Source organism: Agelaius tricolor, unplaced genomic scaffold (assembly GCF_023055355.1).
Source record: "Agelaius tricolor isolate 1412-34295 unplaced genomic scaffold, bAgeTri1.0.p SCAF_18, whole genome shotgun sequence".
Lineage (NCBI taxonomy): Eukaryota > Metazoa > Chordata > Aves > Passeriformes > Icteridae > Agelaius > Agelaius tricolor.
Window position 1 is genome coordinate 15,093,424 of NW_027269278.1, and position 27,525 is coordinate 15,120,948.

At 42.6% G+C, this 27,525-nt stretch overlaps 1 protein-coding gene across 3 annotated transcripts in view; it reads right to left on the reverse strand.

The window, feature by feature from the left end:
* Nucleotides 1–261: 261 nt before the first annotated feature.
* RNF145 (ring finger protein 145) overlaps nt 262–27,525 on the reverse strand; it is a 44,767-nt gene continuing 17,503 nt past the window's right edge. For all 3 annotated transcript variants that reach the window (XM_071443459.1, XM_071443461.1, XM_071443460.1), the window contains exons 3-11: nt 26,810–26,918; nt 17,894–17,985; nt 12,818–13,053; nt 9,132–9,307; nt 7,434–7,574; nt 6,143–6,325; nt 4,387–4,534; nt 3,368–3,724; nt 262–1,867 (exon numbers count right to left, since the gene is read on the reverse strand). In XM_071443459.1, coding sequence (XP_071299560.1) covers nt 1,439–1,867; nt 3,368–3,724; nt 4,387–4,534; nt 6,143–6,325; nt 7,434–7,574; nt 9,132–9,307; nt 12,818–13,053; nt 17,894–17,985; nt 26,810–26,918 — 1,871 coding nt within the window. In that variant the 3' untranslated portion in view covers nt 262–1,438. The remainder of the gene's footprint in view (nt 1,868–3,367; nt 3,725–4,386; nt 4,535–6,142; nt 6,326–7,433; nt 7,575–9,131; nt 9,308–12,817; nt 13,054–17,893; nt 17,986–26,809; nt 26,919–27,525) is intronic.

Sequence of the window (27,525 nt, forward strand, 5' to 3'; positions counted from 1 at the left end):
GGGGTTTGTTTGGGGCTCAGTAGCAGCAGGTACAGCCTCCAGGAGCAAACGTGCATTTGCCAAGAGTTCTGCATTGGCCAAGATCTGCTGACAAGAACAGAGGAGAGCAAGAGGTACCACCAGGACACAGAGCACTGAAATGGAAATGGGGGAGAACACAGGCATAGGGTGTTTCACTCATCAGGGGGAACAGAGGGCTATTACTTGAGTCTCTCAACATGTACTTGTGGAGTTTCAGCACAAGAATCACATAACCAGGTGTAAAAATCTTCAAATGTAATTTATTAAGACATTCAGCTATGTCTGTCAGTCTACATCCAAATTTACTACTAAAAATAAAATAGTATCACATTTCACATTAGGAATACCGACTTTGAAAAACACTTGAGTCAAGCCTATCGTATAAATAAGTGACTAATTTCTCTTCATATCAAAATTCACATAAAAAAATTGCCTGCCCCCTACTCCCGCCTATTTCCCCACCCCAGTCCCTTGCTCTACTTGAAGCCATGATGAATGTAAAAATTTAAGTATGGACATGTCCTTGTCAAAGAAAAAAAGGTGCAAACCTATTAACAGCTTTTAAAAGTGGCATTTGCGGAGTCTGATCATACACAATAATGTACTCATTCCCAAAGTGCAAATATCGCCAGAGTTTAATACTGTTTTAATTCAGCTGCAAGGGTTAACATTACACAGCACAGTCCTGCAAGGCCTCTATCCGTGCCCTAAAGCTCATCCCACTTTCCTCCTGCAGAGGCAAAGTGTTCATGAGAGCTTTAGTTTACTTCATGCAGCCCACACTGTGCCCATTATGAGCAAAAGTTTCATATACATCAAAATATTGACGACTCTGTCATAAAAGTCAAGAGTCACTATAGATTACATAAATTCAAATGCAACTGCCCCAAGAACACCCAAAGCATACACACGACGTATTAAGAGTGCTTCCACCTCCTGGTACAATCACTGCTGTTACATCTTTGATTTTTGCTTACGTGCCGTAAAAAATGTCAGCAACCAGAGCAGCCCATCTGCCAGAGACGGGCCCCCAACGCCCCTCAGGAGCTGGGACATGGCTCTGTGCAACTCCTCTCCCTGACCACAACCAAGGCAGCCTCCTGTCCCTCTGGCCACAACGTCTCACAGCCCCCTCGCTCCTCTCACCCCTCAGCTACATCTTGAAAACACTCGAGTACTGCTACTTATTCCCAGACATCCTTCCTATGCCCACAGCTCAGAGAGCTTCTGGAGTCATTTCTACTACATCTCACTGGAGTTACCACTACCAAGCAGCCCATAAAAATCAACATGGGAGATTACATTTTGACCAGCATTAATAGCTACACTTCTTTCACAGCTGTGCAAGGATTGGTTTTCTTCTGAGTCAAACGTGGATCTCTGCAATGTGTTTGTTCCCACGTCATCCTCTGTAGCCTCAGAGCTGGACACAAACCCTCAGATCTCGAGCAGAGCCCCCCTGTGGGGCTGCAATGAGTTCTGCAGCACAGGCTGCTCCCTGGCTGGCCTCACAGGGGCTGCTGTCACTGTCCATGCTCTGAGGCCCCCCTGGGTGGGCAGAGGCCTCGGGGCTCTCGTGTCCATCGTGGCCCCTGCTCGGGCTGTCCTTCACGCTTGGCCTCTGGTCACATTCAGCACCGGGCTCAGCTGCATCTCCAGGCCTGGTGTTTTGCTCTGCACTAGGATTTGGCTGCTGCACTGGCTCTGGTCCCAGTCCTGGGTGCTGTGAAGGGCTCTTCAGTTGGCAGTGGCACAGAGGGCAGGTTTCTTGCACGTACAGCCATTTCTTAAGACAACCCGCATGAAAAAAATGGCTACATGGAGTGATTACAGCAGTTTTCATATCCTGAAAGACACACAAAAAAAGAGGAAAAAAAAAAGAAATACATTATTATTTGTAATCCCATTCCTCTCCTCTCACCTCACACATCTAATGGGTTCACCAGGTATGGAAGAGACAGAAGCAGTCCACAGACAAGAAAGGGAATGTTCCTTCCTTCACACCCATAATGTTTCATATGAGGAGCAGCTGAGGGAGCTGGGAGGGCTGAAAAAAGGAGGCTCAGGGGGGACCTTGGCTCTGCACAGCTCCCTGACAGGAGGGGACAGCCAGGTGGGCTGAGTCTCTTCTCTCAGTGATCAAGCAACAGGACAAGAGGAAATGGCCTCAAGCTGTGGCTGGGAGGTTTGTTCTGGGCATCAGCAAGAATTTCTTCACAGAAAAGGCTGTCAGGCATTGGAGAGGAGGTGGTGGAGTCACTGTCCCTGGAGGGGTCCAAGGAAGGCCTGGACATGGCACACAGTGCCATGGGGATCAGCCACAGGCTGGACTTGATCTTGGAGTCTTTTCCAACCTTAATGATTCTCTGATACACACACAGTTCAAATACAGGCCAGGCCTTGCTTTCTTTATCACAGGCATTAAAAATGAGTCAAAACCCCTTGGTTTGCAAGGTATTATTAAACAGGACCTTTTCAGGATGAGAATAACAGGATTGGTTGGCTCAAGAAACAATCATGCAACTCAAAACAGCCCAACGACAGATACAACATGTAACAACACCACAAATGAAGTGACATCATGAACTCTGCCAGCTGAGACCCACATAATACTAGTCTGGTGTTTTGAACACTGTCATTCAATCTGGCAGTTTTACTCTTCAAAGAATTTCTATCAAGTTTGGAGCCAATCCAAATCCACTCTTAACTGCACACTACTAATGTTAGGGTGATTCTTTCACTGTCACACATAACTACAATTTCTATTCAAGAGTAAGAGACTTTGGAGCTGGAAGTGTGATAAAGATATTACTTTCAGCATTAATGTCTAAGGTCCTTACATCTGCTGGCTTATGTTAGCAAGACCCTTAACCTTTTGCTAATTAGGTTTCTGCTGCAAAACTGACACTGCACATGAAGCAGCAATGTCTGTAGAGACTGAGCTGCTTCTACAGAATAGTAACAAATCAGCTACCAAGAACACTTTGTCTTTCACTAACAAAATCCTCCAGTAACGAAGAAAGGGAACATTTGCTGCTACTACTGAAACCAGCTCAACCCAAACATGAGAGGTGTCAAAGCAGCTTAGGGACAGAGTCTGCTGTGTAACTGGAGAAAAAAAAAAGGCAGTTTAAGCACATCCAAGCTCTTCATTCCTAAGAATTATCTTGGTGACAGCACTCCAAATCAATTTGCACAAAGCAGAAAACTGGGTGATTCCAGTAACTTACTGAGTTCAGTATTATTCACTACACATAATTCAAGGCACTTATTTTATTAGCTGAAGACTGAACTTAGTCTGGGGGTATTTCCACTCGAGCCAATCCTTTGACACTCCCATTCCTACCTGGTAGCAGATGGCACAGATGTCATTGTGCTGCTCCAGCTGCTCCTTCGTGGCCACGGGCAGAGATTTTATCTTATTCACAGCATCCCTGCGAAGAAGGAAACTCTTCCAGCCCAGCTGGGCCCGCAGCCACACGTTGTAGTAGGAGTGGATGAAGATGATGACAGAGCCCATGACAGTCCACTCTCCAAAGATGGTTTCTGAGACTCCATAGGCCACCACACACAGAGCCACCAGGAACTCCAGCAGCCGGTAGGTGCCGTTCACGTAGTAGATCACATCGTCCATGTTCTCCACTGGCTCCTTCCTGAATTCCTCCACCATGAACAGAACATAAATGAAGAGGGTCCCAAGCACCTGTAACACAGTGCAAGACCATGAGCTCAGCTTTGTGAACAGTGCTGGCCACCAAGCTCTGTCCACACAACGCTCCCAAGCTGGACGGAGGGCAAGCTCAAAATAGTGGAATTGTTGCTGAACTTCAAGGCAAATGAAAGTTGCTCTTTCTTGCAAAGCATTTAAGCTTGTTCCCAAGTACTTCCCCTTCTTCACCTTCCTGAGTCCAGAATACAGCTGAGTTGATTAAACAAGAGCACTGAGCATTTTAAGGGGCAATTAAAAAAAATAATAATAAAAAGCCCAAGTAATAACAAATACTTATAGCATGAAATATTTCCTCTGTTACACTACTGTGTTTTAAACATCAAATTGATTTCAAAGAGTTATAGCTAAGTAATGACACATAGATGAGTACTCTGGGAAAAAACCTTTTTACTATGATAGTTACACACCCTCAAAAGCCTTTTGGCTTTACAATTTGAAGCAGACTTCCATTCACCTCTGTTTTCAGCCCACCCAGGAGCTCCTCAGCCTCAGATACAGGACACAGAAAGAGATTTTTTTATCACCCCTTGTAAGTCTGCCCTTCTCTCATCCCTGTTCTTTTCTTATAATGTATTTTCCCCCTTAGAATAACAGGATCACAGTTAATGCAGGGCTTCACAGGGCTGATTTCTTACCTGAAGAGAGGTTAGAATACTGCTGGAGATAATGATCAACAGCCAGAAATCCATGTGGAAAAACTGACAAATCATGTAGGCCATGTACGCGGGGAACACGAGTAAGAACAGACAGAGGCTGACTGCTCGGAAGTGCTTCCACAGACTCCTGCAAAACAACACAATAGGTTTTTATTTTTCCAGTCAGATTTGAGTGTCAGAATAAGAATAGAATGACTGCTGGATGTAGGCACGTTAGATTAATTGCTCAAGGCTTTAGCTGGTTGAAAGGAGTTCCTATTTTACTTGGGCACAGTCTCACCCCCAGCTTGCACACATGCCTACAACTGTGGAAAGTTCTCTCACATCTGACCTTTGCTGTTTTCAATAGAAAGACAAAAATTATGGGCAAAATAAGTACTTGAGATACTGAACGTTACAGATGGAAGTCCATTAAAATAAATTATTAAATGTGTAACTGTTTGGACACTTCTCTAAACAAACAAGAGGTCTCCAAATTAAGTAATTCTTGCATCTATTCTTCATGTTTTTGCTAATATGTGTGGGGCAAAGCTACTTCCTTTCATCACCAGATTTAACCCTGCTGCCTTTAGAAGTATATTCCCCAATTCAGAGATCACTAAAGAAAAAATGTAGCAGGACTTGAGCATTTATCTCTGCTAGTCCTTATTTTGCTCCTATCACCTACTTCTTCCTAATCTTCTCCCCAGCCTAAACACACCATCAATCTTTTTACAGCCACCCATTTGTGAAGGCTTTCAGAATATCTCCAGTAATTTACTATACTACCTCTACTTGTTCCTCAGGTTGTATTTTAACCTCACTTAGCTCTGGAGATGAGGTACAGAAAAAGTCAAACCATTTTGGGGCACAGGACAGCAGCACAAACTGATTAATTCAATACAGTCTGAAGGAACATCAGAGTGACTTTGAGGTCTGCAGTTTTGTGTCTGTGGGTGAGGGAGGAAGAGAGAGCTGAAGTGGAATTTATCCTGTTTCTTGCTGATTTAGAACTCCCTGGGAGATTTGGCAGAGGAGTTAAAACTCAATATCCCCACAGTCTGCTTGTTTAAGCTGGGCAGATGCTCCTACCCTGGCTCTACTCCCCTTCCCTCTGTTTCTATCCTGGAAGTCAACTTGCTGCACACAGAACATCTCTAAGCTAAACAAACTCTACACATAAACAAACCTCCTCTGTTCATTTCTTCACTCACAGGTTACACAAAGGGAAAAGACAAATGCAATTGGCAAAGAACAGAACAGATTAATATGAGAACTCCACATAGCACCAATACAGCTCTGCAAAACACAAATGAAACTGAACAATCCCACACAATCCAAACATGTGGGACACTAAGGCAAACCTTACACCTCTCATTTTGTGCCAGTAAACCATATCATTTTGGGATCACAAAAAAAATAGGTTTTACAATATCTAACACAAGGTCACTCCTAGAAACTTCCCACTCTCAGTAGCTGTGTGAGATCACTGCTTTAGAGGGAAACTCACCCAACTGCAGAGGAGGTTAAGAAAAACCATTCTGCAAATCCACACAATAGAGTGTGGGTGGGGAGAGCACAGTCCTGGATTTGCTTAACTGGAACCACAAAACTAGAGAACTTGGACTAGAAAAGAAATCTGCACACAGAAAAAAAACCAAGGCAACTTTACAAGTACTAAAAGCCATCAATTACTAGTTTATCACCTCCTAAAAGAACATTGAGTAACTCTCAGTTTAGCAAACCAGTCTCTTACTTGTCCCTTGAGGCTCCCAGTGCCAAGACAATGGGATCAGCAATTTCCAGCATGGACTGAAGGATGGATGCCACCACAATGAAAAGAATAATACTGAGCAGGAACGCCCGATGCACAACTTGGAGCTCAATCAAACCTGTCTGCACAGCCAGGATCAGGAGTGTGACTCCTTCAGTCATCCCCCTGCAGATCAACACAGTCAAAAACCAAACAATCACATCTCAGTGTCAATGCTGGTTCAAAAGTACATCTAGAAACACCAGGAAATAAACTGCCTGTTTCTGTCACAACCTTTCATATGTCACTGGTTTTAGGTTTCACTGGTGGCCCTTGGAAGGCCTGAACCAGGGAGGGATGTTTTCAGAAATGCTGAAGTGCTGGGCTTATGAACCAGCAGATTTTGCTCCTGACAAGCAGCATTTGGGCTACATCCAGCTCAGACACCACCCAGCACAAAGCATTTTAAGGACCCAGTTTAGGCAAATTACCAATTTTGCCATTTTTCAGTTTATTCCTCCTGTACCTAAACCTATCCACTCCTTTCTGTCTTGGAACCTCAGAGTGACTTTAATTCCTCTGAGGATCACCACAACTATTTGATGCAATAAAGTACACACTTCACCAAAAGATGTTTTTATATAGATTACTCTTATGCAGCCCCAGTTTATACCCTTTTGCTTCTACATCTTGGAAACCAAAATCTAAAACATTCCTTTGCAAATGGTCTCAAATGTCTACAGAGAGTTATGGGCTGGAGTAACAGGAAAGGCAGTGTCAGGATCCCAATTTCACATTAGACAAGTTGAGACAAGCCTGAGAAAAAGCATTTTGGCTATTTCCCATAACAATTTACAAGCAATCCATACAATGCTGTGCTTTAAATCTCACAGATTAGTAATGTTTCATACATGATTAGAGGGGACATGAGGAAATGAAAATACAAAGTGTTTATATTATGCAAGCATGTGAAAGTTTTTCAGTGACTCATGAAAATACAAGTGATTGTAAATCCCAACAGCCCTGAATTTGTGCAGAAATGAACCATCTTCCCAAGAAGTCTATGACAAGTATTTTCACCTCATATCTTTTCAATGCATACACACTGACATACAAAAAACCTGTCAAAACCTATCCACTCCTTTCTGTCTTGGAACCTCAGAGTGACTTTAATCCCTCTGAGGATCACCTTGTCAAAAGGTCAAGAGTCAAAAAACTGCAATGCCAGCCCTTGATTTGTATATAAATCCCCTTTCTGTTTCCTTTCAGACCCTAGGCACAAGGAGGCACTCACCTGTTCATAGCAGGATCGTTCATGAACGCTCGGTAACCCTGCAGGTAAAACTTGCAGAGAGTCAGAACTCCCAGAGCAACAAAAGAGACCGTGAAAACCAATCCCAGCAGTGAGTACGGAGTGCTACAGCATTCGGCAATACTGCCAGGAGAGAGGGGAAAGGAAACAAAAAGAAAAGGTTAAAACTACTGGGATGAGCTCTCCCCTTGTCCTGTTAACTGTCAGGCTGGTTTTAAAGCAAATTTGGACTGGTTTAATGAAAATGTTAGAAGTTCTACACTGCCATTAAGTCTTCCAATAAAAGAAAAAGATGAGTGGATTTTATTGCTTCTTTCCAAGATGTAAGTTGATTGTAGCTCCCCCTTGGAGGCAGGGCTGTGCTGTGACATCCTGCAGTCCCCTCAGCACAGGGCCACGCGGTGGCACTGTCCTGCTGCCGCTGGGGCTCGGAGCCACAGCCCAGCCCAGAGCCGTTTGGCCACAAATAGGAAAAGTGTAACAACTCGATGTAGGAATAAACTCAACTTCAAGGAAAAGGACTGCTTCTCCTCTATTGTAACAAAACTTAAAACTGCAGAAGAAATGAACTGGAAGAAAAATTTCAGACTCCAGTGGTTTAGTTAATAAGCAGGAATATAGTCAGAGCTTCTGCATAATGCAGGGTGACACTATAAGCAATTTTAATGCTATATGCAGTATAAATCCTGGCATTTCTTCTTAATGATAATTAATTTTGACAGCTTATAGGATGGCACGAGAGGCAGATACAGCAAGGCAAGAAAAAGCCCAGCAACTGGAAAGTCTGATTGGAAAAGTTAGAATCAAACAGCAGAACTAATGATGTATGATCCCTAAAGACTCTGTCCTGTGCTAGCTGGCTGTGTTTAGACAACTATTACCCCTCTTTTCCCCATCCCACTAGGGCACTGCACCTAATCTGCCCAACCCAGCCTCTGCAGCACCCCCAGCTCCTCTCTGCCCTGCATTCCTGCTCCCTCTGCATGTACAAAAGCTGAAAAAGGCATGCAGGTTCCACCCAGGAGAATCCCTCAAATGCAGCCTTTCAGTGACAGCACCAACACAGATCTCTATCCTTTATATTACAACCTTTAAACTTTATAAAACTTTATGGCCTATAAAACCTTTTTATGTCTTTAGAAAGCTTTTACAAATCCAGTATCTTTCTGATCTTTACACCTCTGCCACATTAACCACTGGGCTCAAAAGTTGCTTTGGGAGTTGGGTGCTTTGGCTGCTTGGATGAACACAAGAATGTGTCCCACACAAGAATGATGAAAGCAAGACATGTAAAGCTCAGAAAGCAACACCATCATGAATAAGATATCAGATGGACTGAACTTCAGCTGAAATATCTCGGACTTAAAACCTATTTATATAGTGAAAACAACTTCTGGACCAAAGCTTTAATTATGGCTACTCTTTCCTCAAAGGAATCCTTTGCTTTATTTGGGAGCTCTCCCACAGTTCTATTAATGTCTGCCCTGAATGGGATCCATGCCTTTGCAGGACAAGCTTAACAGGGTTTATATGCATGGTCACTGCAGTAAGGACAAATACTTGTTGGGTATCCAAATACAATAAAGCCAATATCCACATCTCATCTCTAGAAGAGCACAGATACTCATTTCAGAAGACAGTTCAAACAGAAAACCAACTATCTGCAGGCTCCTGAATTACCTGGTCAAGAAGAGGAAGAGGAGCCTCTCTCTGGAGGCAGGCTGGTCCCGTGTACTGAAATAGGAATAGATCTGAAGAGCAAATAAGACGAGCCAGAAGACCATGAAAAGCACTGGGACTACCAGCTGGTTCCACAGAGACATTCCCAGTGCCAGGAGCCCATACACCTCCACCACCTGGCAAGACACAAAAAGACAATTTGTTATTGAGTCATGGCACCTGGGATTTGATAACAAAAGGGAAGACAACAACAGAGTCACAAGGAAGGCAAGGATGATCCACATGACATCAGCCATCCCACAGGAAGAGAGGAGGTACATCAAAGCACAGTTTGTGACAAAGGCAGAGCTCAGGTTCAGCAGTGACATTTCCAGTCTGTCTGGCAGGAGGCAGAAGTACCTGACTCCAGCAGCCAACCCTCAGACCAGCTCAATGTCCCTTCCTACAAACACCTGGCTTGGGGCTGCTCCCTGCAGCCCACTCACAGCTGGAGGGATGAGGACAAGTGGCTCTGGGTCATGCCAGCCCCTCAGATCCTCTTGCCCAGTTTAAGTCACAGGAATGCTGTTTTCTCTGTAGCTACTGCCGAGTCACTGCAGACATTAGACACTGAAATGAGTCATACCATTAAAAAAGTAGTAAATCTACTTTGCTGACCTGTTTTTAAGGAAAAACTTAAACCCTCCCACATTTTATGCTGAAGTATCTCAAAAGGATCACATACCTAATCCACCAAGTGTTTTGAAATTCATGCTTAAGACTTATATTGGAAGACTGAAGCTCAAAGTACTTCCTTTGCATTGCAAAGACCAAGTTGCAATCATTTCCAAGATGCTGGAACTTCATCTAGCTGGACTTAGGTCAAAAGGAAACTGCTCATAACTATTAATTCTTCATCACCTGCTTCCCACAATGCCATAGAATCCATCATGGCAAGGAAATGTTTGGAAATGCTAAAGAAGCTGACAAGCATGAGGGCTATGACACTCACGGGACCTGCTGCAGCACTGGGGCTGATGGACAAGCAATGCTGCTGGCAGGGACACAGTGCCAAGCTCCTGCTTTGCTCACAGACTTGTCAAGGAATTGCACCTGCCCTCAGACAAGCAATATGCTGCTGGCCTGGGAGCAAGGCAAGCAATCCTGTGCAGCTCCTGGCACAGTGCTCCACCACACTGGAAAAGGGTCACGCTACGCTCATAATGCAGATTCATAACCCTGAGACATTTCTGGCATCTTCTGCTGCAAACAGGCAGCCAAGGTTCTGGGCTTGCTTTTAAATTATACCCCTGGGCACAGCCTAACATACACACAAACACAAAAAGCTGCCCTTGTTCACCTGTTAGGGCTTTCAGGAAATGCTCCTGGTGTTTAACATCCCAATACTCACTAAGTTTTGATACTGATATCAAACCCACAATCAAATCCAGCCTAAAATAGCTGGACTTGTGTGTAATCTCACAAACACCACGACAGCACTGAAAACCAACAATTGCTCAGAGTTACAGCAATGGAAATACAAGCACAAAAATATTCCAGTTGGAATGGCAATATCCTTCTCTGGAATAAACATCCAAGCTTGATTTGTAGCAGTTACAACCAGGTACATGAACACACCATGAGCTGATGTTTATTTCTGCTGTTTCAGGAACACAAGTGAAGAGCAGCAAGTTCTTAAAAAACAAAAATCCCAGGTTTTGCCAGTACAATGTGAAAACCACTCCCAACTATTCACTGCAACTCTATTACATGTATTAAGAAAAGCACCATCCAACATTCTTACAAACCCAGTGCCACATTATAAATTTTCTGCCATTTTTTCTGTATTCCTAAGGGAAAAACACTTTATGCCCACTGCACAAGAAGCCAGGAGAAAGAGTATGATCAGTGTCCAAAGGCCAGGGATACAAGGAATTCTTCCTCAGGATTACTGTAACACAGCCTGGCATGGAAAGACTTGAAATACTGGGACGGAGCAGGAGGGACACAAGCAATTCTAGAGAGGAGGAGACTTGGGTAACAGCAATATTTAGAACTCAATTCTGACACACAAACAAAAAACCAGCAAAAAGCAACTATTTTCCCCCATCAACCTGGAATGTATTTGCAATTAAAACATTTGTAAGATTTTAAAGTGTTTTAAATGTTTCTAATAAAAAATAGATACAGGTCCCAAATCAACATCTAATCTGAATTTGACTTCAGGGAGCCAAACTGTGCATCCATTCATGTACATGGAAAATGGAAGTGAAGTGCTGGTTCCAACCTTTTGCAAGGCTTTGAGCTGTGCAGACATGCAACTGTTTTACCCCAAATGTTGCCACCCATGCACAGTAAGCATGGTATTTCTGTTCTCACTGGAAAACAGGATACTGAAGCTTTGCCAGTCAGCTCCCAAATTAATTTTTAAATCAGCAGATCTACAAGCCAGGGGAGGATTTGATTGGATATCAGGAAAAATTTCTTCACTTTGAAGGTGGTCAGGCATTGGAAGAGTCTGTCCAGGGCAGTGGTGGAGTCACCATCTCTGGATGGATTTAAAAGATATATAAATGTGGCACTAAGGGACATGTTTGAGTGGTTGGACTTGATGAGCTCAGAGTTCTTTTCCAACCTAAACAAATCTGTGATTCCATGGATGAGGCCAGACCAATGCTAGGTGCTGTACAAATACAGAAGGATAATCCTGCTCTAAAGACCAACTACATACAAAATAAATAACCAGACACCAATGATCAACATGACAGGCTGAGACCTTGGCACAGCACACACCTCCTGCTGCCAAGTTTTCGTTTGTGTATGACAGATATGACAGCAAACAAGAGCTTTAAAGAAGGTTTTGAAAGAACTTAACAAGTTAGTTTTCAGACTGCTTCTGGACTGAAGAGCAGAAGGCAAAAAACCCTGAGTGCCTTGGTTTGAAAAAAAATCCAGGCAGTGATAAAAGCTGAAACAGTGGCTCAGTCAAAAGCCAAGCAAGCATCAATCTTTTTCTACTGAAATATACAGAGGGATATATATATATATACACACACACATATTTTATATATAAAAATACAGGAAATGTGATGTTTCTGTACCACTGAGAAAGTGTCCTTTGAACTAAACATTTATCAGATGTCAAAGCATTAAGAAAATGGACACGTCAGATCAGTCTTCTTGTCGAGGTCTCAGTAATGTGTCTGCTCTAAAGAAAACACCACAGACTTTTCAAATCAGAGATTATTAGAGTCAAAATCAGCATCAGTGTCACTTACAATTTACCACTTCTATAATTACAAACACTTTTCATACAGAAAGTGTTTCTTGAAATGAACAGCTACCACAATGAATGCCCAGGGATTACCTTCCTCACCTACTAAGGCTGTAAATAAATTCCAGTGTGACACAATCTTGTCTTTTAGCCCGGATTTGGGAAGGAAGAAGCAAAGTCCAAGCAAAGTGGCCATGCTCAGCTGGCCAGCAGCATAATTCAGCTCGTGTCTTAACTGCTCACCCATCCAAAGCTATCATAAATTAAAGAAAGAAGATGCTATGGATAGGAGCTTATTCAGTGGCTAAGAAAGGATGAGTTAGCACACAAACACAGGTGCACAGAAGACAGCTGAAGTGGTTTGTGTTTTTTTTTTTACTTTTTTCCTGCATAAAAGGCTCAGAACACAGAACGGTTGCATCCAGCATCCTACCTGGACAAGCTCTCTGTAGGCAGACTTCGCCAGGTTATAGGGCACCAGAAGATTCGATGCCAGGAAGTAGAGAACTTCCAAACCGGTGAAAATCATGGCGAATTTGTTGATGATGACGATGGTCTCGAGCGGGACGAGGCAGAGCCGAGCCAGCAGAGGGAGCATGTGCGCGGAGAAGAGCCAGATCTGCTTGGTCTTCATGACGCAGGAGCAGAGCGTGCACACCACCAGCTGCCCTGGAAACGCGACACAGCAGTTCAGAACCAAGCTGATTATCCCCTTCAGGAAAAAGCGTATTTTTAATACGTTATCTTTCCAGAACACCGTTATCAACATCCAGCATATTATGATGGTTCTAACTAGGACATCTCTGTTACGAAACCAGGCTCCTCTCCGTGTCTTTTGCTAGGTCACTAAAGTTACCCTTTCCAAAATGCTTTCACTTCCCAGATTAGCCAGCTGTAAAGCCAAAACACATGCAGAATCAGATTAATAAAGCCCCAGGAATAAATCATACAGAGGATAACTCAACAAGCCAGCCCTCTTTTTCCTCACCACCCCCAGCTCAGCTGAAATCCCATCAGTATCTGTACACACAGCAGCTTTTCTGAAGCCCAGCTACACTATTTCATCCTGACCTACACAAAAAAGCAATCAGAGGTCCCAAATGGCATTTAGAGCAACAATATTTACACTGTCAAGAGGAATTACTGACCAAGAACAGCAACAGGAGAACAGCCAGGTCAGCAGCTGAGACTTCAATAATTTCATAATGCCCTGAGGCAGTTGCTCAGAATGATCACTGAAGCTTGCAAGTGACAGATAATTAACAACTAAATTCTCTTTAATAGCTGGTGGGGACACAAGCATGAGCACATCTCCCCCACACACCCACAGATTTGGAGGGTGGTATTTCTAAAGCACCAGGACCATTTCAGTACAACTGCTCCCATCAGAGACACTGAAGATGTACCCTCGATCCCAGAGGAAACTGAATGGGGTAAAATGCACATTGCCTGGATAAGAACAATCCTCACTCATCATTTTGCAGTAAGGAAGAAATTTATGACAAATTTGAAATTTGTGGCATATTATTTGAAAACAGACCCTTCTTCATCATCTATCTAAATTTATATCCAAATGCCACAAAATGTGGTACTAATTTCAAGTGCTAATGCCCTGGTTTGGAACTACTCATGTTTGCATTTTGTAACTTTCCCTGAAACCAGAAGCTGGCCTTAGGAAAAGAGAGGAACCTGACCAAGGCCAGTAACATCTCTAGGTCAGCATGAGCTCCATGTGCTCACATAAGCTCACTGACCTTGTAAGCCCTTCTGGATGGGCTGGGGAGAGAAGCTGCCAGAGGAGAAACAGCAGTGGGGTTGTGCTTTCATTCTGCCAAGCTTCCCTACCTAGGGAAGGACTTCTGCTTTCAAAATAACTGCAACTGAGCTGAAAGCAATCTCTAATCTCTACCCCTTAAGCATACGAAGTTCTCCCTCCTTCACACTGTCCCCTTTCAAGTTCAATTCCTACTGTCAATTTGATAGATGTATTTCTGAATTAGCAGATGTCTCTGCAGAACAAGCACCCTTGCTCTCAGCACGACACTATCAGCATACTGGGTCTTCTGAGCCTCCCAGAAAGTTACTCTACTCATCTCTTTAAATGTTCAGCAGACTCCAGCTCTGAAGCATTCTCCCTCTGCTTTGTTGTTCTCTGCCCACACACACGTTGCTACAAGCCTATTTCAGACACCAGCAGCTCACTGCTGTGCTGTCATATTCAGGAGCCTGGCAGGCAGCTTGTGAGGATTTCTGCGACTCACGGTAACTACGGCAACTCAGCCTCACACACAAAGGGACACAAACAGCAGCATCCAATGTGCTCTTCAGCATTTAATAAAAGTGTTGTCATCTGAAATCAAATACTGCAACAGCACCACATTCAACAATCCAGCGCTCTCTCTGGAGCTCTCAGATCACAAATTAGAGCCCGAGTTCAGTCTCAGTAAACAGCAGAACCTGCTTTCCCCCAACAGCCATGTGTGGAGTGTGCTGCTCATCCCTGCTCAGCTCTGGCCCTCCCACCCTTTTAATTTAAGCACTTGTCCAAAGTTACTTGTCATGGGAAGGAGAATTGTACACACCTCAAAGGAAATACATGGAGCAGTTTCTCTGGAGGCTCCAACCTCCTCCCTGAAGCGTGCACCTTGTCAATTCTCAACCCCTGCAGCAAAGGCATGAATGTCTCCAATGGAGCTTTGAGTGATGGTACTTCCCATTTTAAACTGAGGTAGCAGCACCTTAGTTCAGGACAGCCAATCTCTCTCTGCAGTAAATCACACTTTATCTGCAGGTGGGGCTGCACAGCATCAGTCATCAACATCACACAGCAGGATCAGCCAGAGAAAGTAACCTCACATCAAATCACAGATTTGAACACTTGAGGTATCTGCTATGGCTATCAAACCCAGGTGAATGTTTGCACCCTGAAAACTGAAACGCTGTGGCCTGAAAACTGACAGACACAGCTAATGAACCCAACAGCTGGAACAGCCCTGGAAGACACCAGCCAGGGTCCTCTGCTGGGGAATGAGGCAGTGAGGAAGAAATCCACTGTGTGAACTTCCTGCCCATTCTTTTCCCTTCCCCAAACCTCCACAGATATATTAAACATTGCTGACAGGGAGCCAGAGCCTCTCAGTGCATAAGCTAATGGAAAATGTTCAACAAGAAAGCTGACATGGTACAGCCACTTGGAGTAGAGAAGCATCTTTGTTTCATTCACAATTTTAGAAAGCTGATGTTAAACTCCCTGGCTACATCAGTGACTTACTCAAAAACAAGGTATCCTAAAGTTAATATAAAACCCCATTACTGTGCCATAAGAAAAAGCAAGTCTTCATGGTAGCATCACTTGCAAAACCACGAAGCAGCTTTGAGAAGCTGACAGCTGATGTGCTCCAAAGTGGCTCACTCATCCAAGGGGCCATCTCCAAAGAGATTTATTTGTCCCATCCAGCACTTAAGAACACATTATTATCCCTAGACAATAGTCATCAGACTGAGTTAAATGCAGGGGAAGAAATGACTGTGAGATCCCATTCAGAAAGTATTAATGAATAAAAGCATAAACAAAGGTTACTTTTGTGAACCAACTGATGCTGTACATCATTCCCTTAATTCTGACCAGAACTTCAGGAACCAGAGCTGTACCAGCAGCACCATTATTCCATTCCCTCATGCACCTGCTTTGGTGCCTGCCAGCAGTGCTGCAGCACAACACCCTGTCAAAATGTGTGAGAAAAAGATGGAGCAAAGCACCTGTACATTCATTTTGCTGTGAAGATGGCACCACTCAGTGCTGGGCATTCCTGAAACTCCACTGAATAAATAACCTTGTATACAACAAATCTTGTATACAAGAAATGAAAACATTTCATATTTATACAAAACACTGTCAAGCCTCACAGACCACTTTCACAAGTCTTCCCCAAAGATGACTGCTTGTCATCAAGACAAAATTACATTTTCAAGTTGGCTTAGAAAGAATAAGGAAAATTAAGAATGGGGATATTAAATATGTTAGCACATACACATATGCTAGTACAGTCACAAACACCTATTTCTGAAATACAATTAAAGTAAGGGGACACTTTAGTCTGATACCCACTATAACCCAAAACTGTACTGAATAAAACCATTATGTTTTTCTCATTTTAGTGCCTATTAAAACCCAGATGTGGCATGCTGGGTTTGACTCTTGGTTTAGTTTTGAAGTGTTACTGAATGACACAATGCCTCCTGATCTCTCCCTGCCCAGGCCTGCAGGATGCTTTCTGAGGGATTCTGCTTTACCATGGAACCCTGCACTGCACCTGGCAGAGATTCACAGGACTAATTACAAACATTTCTCATAAAAAACACTCCAGAAGCTTTAGCTTTACTTTGGCATCATTTGACAAGACAGGAAACTATACCTAGACATTCAGAAGAGAGAGGAAATTATATCTAAATAATCTTTCCTTGAAAATTACCTGCATTACTTCTATTAAAAATATTAAAATCAAAGACAAATGCCACATTTGAAAGTAAGGATGCAGGCAAATGGGAGATGGGTAAATTCTGTCAGACCTAACATGCTGTAAAGTGGTAAACCCATTTTTATCTGCCAGTAGCAGCTGCAAGTAAACAGAAAGCAGCTGAGTTTTGCCAACAGTAGTACATGGCTGACTAAATCTGTCAATAATCTGATGGAAACCATAGATCTTAGTGAAAGGAATTAAGGAAGATTTTTTTCTTGCAAGCTTGTCTCAGGCTTCATTTTAAAATACACATGGTGTGTGTGTTTATGTGTATGTGTATTCCAGTATTCTCTCAGGAGAACATGTGGTTTGGTATAGGAACCTTAACAGTGAATTTATTCTCTTCCAGTCAAAGTTCAAAGGGTAAGGAAAGACTCTGGGAAGTCCAATTCTTCATTATTTATTTGGGATTTTTAGGTAGGGAAGTCACCTCTGCCATTAATCAAACAATTTAAATATGTTTGACTTGTTATTCCTTAACTCTTTAATTAGAAATATCCTGACGACTCTGTAAGCAAACCACTAGCCTGCAGTCCCATGCTCACACCCATCAATGTATTTAATCAGATTTTGTAAGAGAATGACATTGTTTAGCTATAAAGCCAATGAAGAATTTATGTGTGCAACACCTGAACTGACAAAAACACTACAAATGCACATAACTATTGAAATTTCTACAGTACTTTCCACATAAAGGTTATTATAGACACTGCAGTTGTTGTGAATCAGACTGCATAGTCTGAGAATAACAGAGGCACAGCATAATAAACAGACCTGGAAAGTATTTCAGAGCTGCAAGTATGAGGGATTGGTAAATCAGTGGCATAGAAAAAGCCAGGCAGGATACAGCTGTCCTCCCATGCCTCTTGCATATTAATAAGAATCACAAGTTAAGTAATAAAAGAGATTTGAAACAAAGAGGTACAACATGCATGTGTTCCAATGCAGAGAATCAGAGCTCTCTCCTGTCAGTTATTTGAAGCACTTACCTACTAAAGCAGTCATGAAACGGTTCATGGAGAGAGGCTCCAAGTACATTGGTCCTTCATAGCCTGATTCCAGTTCGCTCCTCACATAATCCCTAAAAACACAAACCCACAAACTATTATGATCCATCTGATTCAGACAAGAAGCAATTTATTCATTCCACATATATGTAACTTCAGTGCACATCACAGCCAATTAACTAAACTGCAAAAAGCAATATTAACACTGCTGCTCCAGCAGCCAAGCTGATGGAAGGATCCAACTGAGGCATGACTTAAGGGAGAGCAGAATTATCTGTAATTAGACTCACTGGCAGAGCTGTAAAAATCCTTTGGGACATCTAAGCTGTTCTTCAGAGCGTGGCCTCAAAACTGCTTATTGACAAAGCCTCTTAGGCACCATTCCATTTTTAAGTATCCTTATTAAGTGTTTTTCTTCCTAACAATAATTTCTTTTCCCACCAGCAAAGTGTGAAAAAAAAAATTGAGAGCTTGACAGAGAGATCTTCCAATTCAATACTTACAGTATTTTGCACTTAAGAAGTTCTTTACATTCAATTAAAAGATAAGTATGAAGGAAAAGCAATAGGCATGGAGTAGAGTCAGGAACAGAGTTGCCACATCACCCTTTTGTCCAACACAATTTGAAAGTTTAGTTCATCCTACCAGATACCCACAAACTGATAAAACACTATGGATAGACACTGTAAGAGAGCTTGAAAATCTCTCAGAATTCTCCTCAGAACAGGTGGGCTGGGAGGGGGGGCTCTGGCAACCAAAGGGCAAGGTAAGAACCTGAGGACTCTGGGCAGTTTTCCATTGGTGGTTATCCACGGGCTCTGCCCTTGAGTAGGTTAACACATGAACAGAACTCAAATATGAACCTCAAACAAAGAGCAGGCATTTCACACCCTCAGAAGCTGATCCTGGACCAGCACAGCAGGAACTCTGGGGTGGCTCCTTAACCCCCTGCCCTCAGACAGCAGGCAATACCCCTGACCTTCCACATCCAGCCCTGTGACCTTTTCCTGCTCCTCTCCAGGGCAGCTGCAGCTCCACCCTCGTCAGGGCACCACCAGCTCTGGCATCAGCAGCACAAAACCCTGAGTTTGTTCCTGGCTGATCCTGTCCAGGACTCACATCTACCTGCATCACATCCCAGGAATAATGCCAGACACACACACTTGGTCTGACCCCGTGTGGAGCTCGCAGAGTCTGTTTGCTCCAGGGGCAATTCAGTTATTCTGTGTTTATTTTTATCACTGAGGCCAGCCACACTTGCTGGGAGCAGATGCAGACAAAGCACAGCAAAACAGGACTGGAAACCACACAGCCAATACAAGAACTGCTCTTTTTATTTTAGTGCAGAAATAGATGCAGTTTAGTGCTACTGGGAACATTCTCTTCTCCCCAGAAATGTGGGAATATACCTTGCTCCTAGGATTAACTTGCTACCCCAAGCAAAGGTATTCACATTTTCACTTGCAAAAAAAATCTCTGGAATTCAAGATATAAATCTCAAAGTACTAAAACAAACACTTCAAAGCCTGTTCTTCATAGCTGACAAGACTGCCTACTCAGAGCAGCTTTTCAAGTGTCATAGTATATGTGAGGTATGTTGAAATGAGTTCTTTAGACTGCAACCTACAATTAAAAGCACATGAGGACTGAAAAGGCACCTAAAATGACAATTCTAGACAGAAATCTTCCCTCTGTTCTCCAGGTATAGCTAAGCACAAGTGGTTTTTTTCCACCTTCCCAAATGCAAACAGTTGTAATCCTTTGGGCAAAGGAGTTATTATTTTCATCATATGGACCAGCAGAAAGCACTTTCTGAAAGCATCAGCAACACAAACAGGATAATCCATCAGTTACAGAAGAGAGAAAAAAAATAACAGCCCTTTCAAGATGCTGGAGATGGCTTTTTGTGTTAGCAAAATCATGCTCCATCCTCAAATTTTGGCTGGAAACACTGGCTATTTCTAAACTGCTGGAAGGAAAGCAGTGAAGACATCAAGTTTCTTCTATATTTGTTAGGAAACAGGTTATAAAATCATCCAGGATACCCAGTGCAGCAAGATGACCTTACACAACTTAGCCAAGAGACACGAACAAAGCTGCACTTACAGTTGCTTCTCCAACACCAGAACGTGCTTGGAGATGACCCAAATTTCCTCAAGCTGCATTTCTTGCTGTTGTCTGATTCAGTCATCTGCACAGAGGTCTGCACTTGGCTGAATTCTCTAAGTAACTCTCAATTATAACTGAGTTTTAGGCCCACCAGTTTGGAGAAGCAATGTTTTAAGATCTCCTAAATTTTTTAAACAGTATTTTTAGCTGATGGCTGAATGAGGAAAGTGAAAGCAATGATTCTCCTATTACCAGTACAAACACAAGGATCTTTTGGCACAGACACCAATCAGAAGATGCCTCAAACAGCTGCAGTGCCATACAAGATGCTGAAAAAAGCAAGTGCCTACACTCAATTTTGATCAATTAAAACTGTATTAATCTCCAGCTTTTACATTTGAGGATTGTTCACTTTACTGCAGCAGTGTAAGAAAACAAGAAGGCTAAAATAATTATTTACTAGTCAATGAAATGACTGAAACTACATTACTTTGGAAAATTAGGATTTAAGAATAAAGCTTAGATCAGATTCATTCTGCAGATGCATTCCCAGCCTCATTTAATCCAACTGCTGGCCTGTTAACAGGTACCCATGGACAGTCAGGACTAAATTGCTCCAAAGCTGATCATTTTTCACATGTGATCATTTCTTTGTTACTGAAGTACAGAAAGGTCCTCCATTACTAAAAATATACTTTATAATTGACTGACATAAGGTACAGTGGTTATCTGACCTAACTGACTCATATTGCTGACATTTACTTTGGGTGATTAATCTGCACTGTCAACATCAAACACACTCTCATAGGTTTCTAATGTCTACAGACAATCTTAAAATTAAGGGTATTTGAAGTTTGTCCAGAAGAAACAATTCAGTCTCTTGCTCCCACCCTTCTCATTTTAAGCTCTGTGAGGCTCAACACACCTGGGATACAACCATAATAAAACTGCAAAACATGAAATAAGATAATTATGTGAACTCCAGTTTTAGCATGAACAGTGTGTTTAATCTTATCACTTCTATTCTGCATCAGTTATTTTTCCCAAGCTGCTTTTTGCTGGAAATGGGTAAAAGAAATGTGATTCTTTTAAGTAAGACATTTATGCTACTACATATGAAATAAAACCAGCATCCACCTTCCTTGTCAGGAGCAACAGGACTGTGGTAAATTAATTTAGTTCACTGCATTCTTTCAAACTGCATTCTTTTGTCTGAGTAGTTCTCCTTAGCAAGAGTAGCTGAAGCTGCTGGAGTCCTCAGCCACAAGCTGCAAACTCCACCTAGGAAAGCTGAACTTATCTTGAACTCCTGCTCAGTTACATGAAGGAGTGTGAGCTCTGGGTCACAGCAGGAGCTGCAACCCAGCCAAATACCAGCAGCCAACACCCACCTGGAGACAGAGAAAGAATCCAACAGGGAGCAAGAAGGCCCCAGAGCAAAACCCACCACGGGACCAAGGGGTGTGTGCAAGGCACACCAAGAGTGGATGCAGGATGGGTGCATTGACTGTGAGGGTACAAAGGCTCAGTGATTTTTGTGTTCTGGGTCCCTGGGTGCAGGCACCCAGCTCAAGCTGTTCCTACTGCTGTGCCACTCCATTATTACACTAATTTTTCTTGGAATTGGACACTGCTGCAGGAAACCACTTGCACAACTTCTTGTCTCCCAATACCCAAGTACTGGCACTGGGTGAGTTCACCAGGTACCTCTGGAGCAGGAGGCATTGAAGGGTGAGTGTTGAAACTCTCCAGGCAGATTTGGAGAAGGTCCTGCAGTGGGTTTGAGTGCCTCTTAGAATTGGGGTGTGTTTGAGTCCCCCCTCTACTGCAGCTGCCAGCCTCATCAGACAGTAATGTGCACACAGAAAGGGGATTCAATTCCACATGTAAGAATAGAGTTCAAGTCCCTCATAGCAACAGGAAATCTAATTCTTCAGATACAGACTGTTGGCCAAATCTGACACCAAGACTGGATCCAGCTGCACCTACACTCCTCTCTGAACCTCGTGACTCCACAGGAGGGTCTCCCTGACAATCTTTTTTGCTGCTTTTCCTTTATTCTTTCTGGTAACAGGGAACAAACTCAGCGTAGAAAAGGGGATGCCCTTGGCCAAGGTATTGCAAAATTGAGAAAAGATTTATGGTACAGCTCAATTATCTAAAGAGCACACAGTGGCCTCGTGCCAGGAGGAATGGCCATATATTACTAGGACAGCTGGTGGGGGCCCCAGGAAATTTGGCCACTACATGGAACTCTCAATCAATTAAGACTCACTTATTTACGACTCCGCTTAGAGGATAAAAGCCCTGGACAAATGCATTGGTGCTTCAGGGAAAGAAAATTGGATACACCAGGCTCATGTCAAACAGGGGTGAGTAACCAGCCAGCTAATGAATGATGGCACTATGAAGAACTGATACTCTGAAGAGATGGAGTGGGACAGCTCACTCACCACTCCTGGTGCTGTTAACCCAGATGAGCACAGCTGCATGGCTAAGTACATAATCAATGCACAATTCAGTGTGGTATAAAGTTAACAGGACTAAAGAGCAGCTAATTCACACAGATTGTTAGGGGCTGGGTAACCCAGCCCCTAAAGCTCTGTAAAACCCAAAGAAGCAGCTCTCATTTTTTGTTGTGAATCCAGTACAGCTCATGATCCAACCACTGCCTCACTGCCCAGCACAATGAGCTCAGCCACCAGCCCTCCACAGGTAAGGAGGAAAAATTTCAATTTCAGAAATTTCATCATTTCTGAAATCAGCACTAGCTCTTAGCTGCGTCCAAGCATAACTGTAGATAAAATCTATGGCAGCCACAACCATATGAGAAGGGGAAGGGTGTATCTTATACAGTGAAATTAAAAAAAAATTGATAAAACGCAACTGATTTTGAGTGAGAATTCCAACGATGGTGGTATGCAGCCAATTTCCCATATAGCTCCAGAGGAATAATGGCACAGCTTTTGTCTCAGCAATATGCACCCCATTAATTCTAATGCACCCCTTAATTCTAACACCACAGACCCAATCCCTGTATTAGGATTGAATCATGATGGAACTGCTCTCTACCCACCAGAGCTGAGAATGGGCCCAACAAAACTGTATCAAATGGCAGAGTGTCAATGTTGATGTGTGTGTTGCTGGAGAACAACAGGGATTTATTTGTGAAAGTAAAACCATCAAAGCTCAATTCATTTGTTCTGACACTGAACAAAATGTCTGTCACTTGAAATACATTCCAAAGAAAGCCCTGAAACTGTACTTGCCTATGATGGAAAAGGATGTGTTTGTGTAAGAACTCTTTGTAATCTTATGTTTGTAAATAATATCACTATAGGGACAAATAATCACTCAATTACTTCTAACTGTAGAAACACTGTAGGATGCAATTTTAATTATTCAGCTTCTATTATATCCAATCAATGGTTACAGTCCAATTAAACTTAAGTTAAAATTTACTACCTATCCCCATCAGGAGAATCCTGTACTGGTGAGGAAGCCACTAAAACCTGATGACCTGTATCAACTGCTGGAACGTGGCCAAAATGATAGACAAAAATTCTAGTCACCATTCAATGCAGAAGAGATGCATCATGTCTTGGAAAAAGTGAAGAAGGAGGCACAATGGAGGGAAAAGTGAAGAAGGAGGCACCCACTGATGGTGGAAAACCTTTTTTGGGTTGGCATCAACAGCAATGTAATCCATATTAGGATGCTCCATCCAGTGGTAACCTTGTTCACTCTGCTTATATTGTGCCTGTTGCTTGTAATAATGCTGTATGTGAGACTAAGGGTTGTGTTTAAAGACTCTGAGTTCCTTCTGGCATGTGAGAAGGAATGCTTAATAAGAAAAGCAGGACTGTTGTACATCAGTTGTGTTCTTTTAGCTGTATTCTTTTGTCTGAGTGGCTTTGCTTAGCAAAAGTAGATAAAGCTGCTGGAGTTTTAGGCCATAAGCTCCACACTCTCACCAGCTCCAAGCTCCCACCTAGAAAAGTCAAATTTATCTTAAACTTCTGCTCAGTTACATGAAGGGAGGCCCTGAGACCAGTGTGAACTGGAAGATAAGGGGGCCATAACTCAGCAGGAGTTGCAACCCAGCCAGATAAAAGCAGCCAACACCCAACTGGAGACAGAAAGAATCCAACATGGAAAAAGAAGATCCTGTCCAAAACCCACCACTGGCCCAAGGGGTGTTTGCAAAGCACATGAGGGGTGGATGCAGGATGGGTGCCTTGTCTGGAAGGGTACAAAGGCCCAAGGATTTGTGTGCTCTGGGTCCCTGGCTGGAGGCACCCAGCTCAAGCTGTTCCTATTACTGTGCCTCTCACTTATTAAACTTATTTCTCCCGAAATAGGAGACTGCTGCAGGAAACCTAAGGCAAAGAGATTTCATTAAATTGGATTTTGGGTTTTTAAAGCTGACTTCTCTTCTTTCCAGAAACAGATGGTATGTTATTTCCACCCAAATTGCCAGGTTAGCATGCTACATACAAATGTAGCATCTTCTGGGGTGCTCCAAGCATTCACAAATATTACCTAAACCATCTTTACACATTAAGGTAATTCTCAGCTCAGCAGGTAAGGAAACAAAACATTTAAAAATTAAATAACTTGTCAAGGTCACATAAACCTGGAAGTCTGAAGTCAGAGCTTAACTATAAAATTCAGATGATCTTATTCCCAGACTTGCAGATGAAGTGCAAGCTATTTCTGGGGTGGAAAAAAAGCACTGAAAGCTGAAGTCTTTCAACAGCTCAGAATTTCCAGGACACTGCAGAGTCATAAGTGCCAGATGATTCTGGTCTTGTTCTATAATTTGCACTAACCAAACTGGCCTCAATATAAGACCTCTTCATTGGTCTTAAATAGCATCCCAACTGGTAGTGCATGCAAGCAAGTCCCTGGAAGTTTTCAGCTCTGAGCAGAATTACTAACAAAAAACACTGAAAAACAGTTTGCACATGTGACTACTGTATGTCTTGTAATGATCAGGCTGCTAAACAGAAACATAAGTTGGAACTGGATAGCTTTGGCAATAAGAGGAATGGCTCTGCCAACAGATATGTCTGTCACATTTTACTATTTTCAGTATGAAAACTAAAGGGATTCAAAACTTCTTTTGTAGGGTTAATTCAAGTGTCACTCCCCACATATGATTCCCTGACTGTACAAAGGCTTCAGCTGAGAGCCCCTTGCACCAAACCAGCCTAGGGAATGGGTGAACTCACTCAGAAGTGTCAGCAGCTACATTTGCCTTGCAAAATACCTTGGGAATACTGCTGGACTATTTGAATCCATGACATCTTTTAATTAAATATATTTTTGGTGCTAGTTGATGCAAGATTTAATTAAAGTCTTTATTAACTCGCTCCAGGAGCACCACATAGAGAAAGCTTAGTAGGAACACACAGAACAGTCCAAGCAGTATTTACTAAATATGTTACAATAAAGCCTATTAAGTCTCAAACCTCACAAAACAACAGAAGTCAGAATTCCTATTACACAGAAATACAAACAAGATATTAGAAGCAAACACAGTGATATCCCTTAATGTATCAACCAAATGCATAACATCTCCCTTTCTTCTAAAAAATTTAAAGACCTGGAGTGGCATAAACACCTCCAGCTGTAAATGTTCTGCACCAAAGCCCTCTGTCTGATGGGCATTTGTTACTAGATTTATTACTTCAACACTTAAATAATGTTTAGGTTGCTTTTTCTAATAAATAAGCTTTTAACCCTCTAAGAAACACCCACAAATCCCATCTATAACAAATCAGAACTCCCCTGAGGATGACAAATAAACCTTTTTTTCCTTCCAACCATGAGGCTATAACTCCTCTCTTGTACACTCATCCTTCCCAGGAAATCACCAACTGCAGCTCTGACAGCCACAACAGCAACATGTCAAATCAGCACAAAACCTTCACTAACACTCCCCTGAACTGCAACATACCAAGAACAACATTCCAGCAAATGCTCTGGAACAACAATTTTGATGTGGAAATAACAAAACTATCACTTCCATTAAATCAATTGAAAGCACATTTTTAAATGTTTCCCATCAGCAGGCACCAAAATAAGTCAGGTTCAAATCCATATTTTCAAAACTTCCCATGCAAAGCCTTTAATGTGCTGGCAGTGTCTTTGGTTCCAATTAAACATTTTGTCAGTGGGAAAGTTAACCCTGGCTTTCAACACACTTAGCTGGGGCCAAACAAAGACGGTTGATTCTGCCTTGTTTGACTCAGAGTTCTCCAGACTCCTGCTCTGAGTGTCAGATCCAAAACACCTGCATCCACTGTAAATTCAAATTTGTGTAATACATTTTAAGAATAAATTCCACTACTACTTTGCTTTTACTGGATTCCAGATCTCTATTTGCTCTCTCTCCTGAGGTGCCAGGAAACTAAAAGTAACATCCTGTCTGCTGTGTGAAACACCCCAGTGCTGAAAGCATTTCAGCTGAGCCACTGAGTAACTCAGATTACTGCATCAGAGGCCACATTTAGTCTTGTGGTAAGTGCTTTCTCTCCTTAGGTTGGTGGGGATTACACTCCCCAGCTCAAAATTCCTGGCGTTTTTTCAGTGACTTCAAAGAACTACTTGACTGCATATTTAATTCTGTAAACTTTTCCAAAGACAAAGAACAGCAAGATATATTTAGGTGTCTGACATAGAAAAAAGGCCTCCACAAAATCATTTATAGAAAATATTAACAGAATAACTGTTATTTTTCTAATGTCCAGACCAAGCTAAAAAAATTAATCCATTTATCCTTACCTGGAAATTTGGTGCCCAGCATAAAGCAGCAGTGCAGTCAAAAAGTACAGGTAAAGCTGAACCAGGTGTTGCCTTGGCAAAGTTAGGAGCACAACACTTAAGATGTAACCTGTAACAAAAAGCAGAAGCTGATATTTAAAAAAAAATGCTATCTAATACTGAATTAAAATAACATTTAGCATGTTCACAATTTAAGATGGGGACACAGAGGCTTTACTCCATATTAGTCATATTGAAGCCCACTCCAGCCATCAAGGTTGCATAAATCAAGGACAAGACCTGCCACAGCCTGGAATTTGTAGCTTTTTATCCCAGCAGTTCCTGCACTTCTCATTAGCATTTAGTGAGGCTGCTGAAAATGACCCAATCCAGCTTTACTCTTTAAGACCACAGCCTGGCTGCTCTGCAGCCTCTCCAACACGCAGAACCCTGACCCTTATTTTCAGAAGGATCTCACTCAGAGACCCACATAAAGCAGCACTTTGAAGTCCACTCCATAAGTGGGTGGTGCATGTCCAAACTCCTCCTTTCCAGACAGGCTGCAGGTCACAAACCCACTCATGGTGCCCTTACAAGTATTTATTTCCCAGCTCTCTCTCCATCACTGCAGTGCACTTGTGCTCCTTCTGAAGGTCAGCTCAAGTGCCTGGCACTGAAATCCATTTAGGAAAACAACCCAGCAACAGCCAACAACTCCCCTGAAGCTGAGAAAAAAA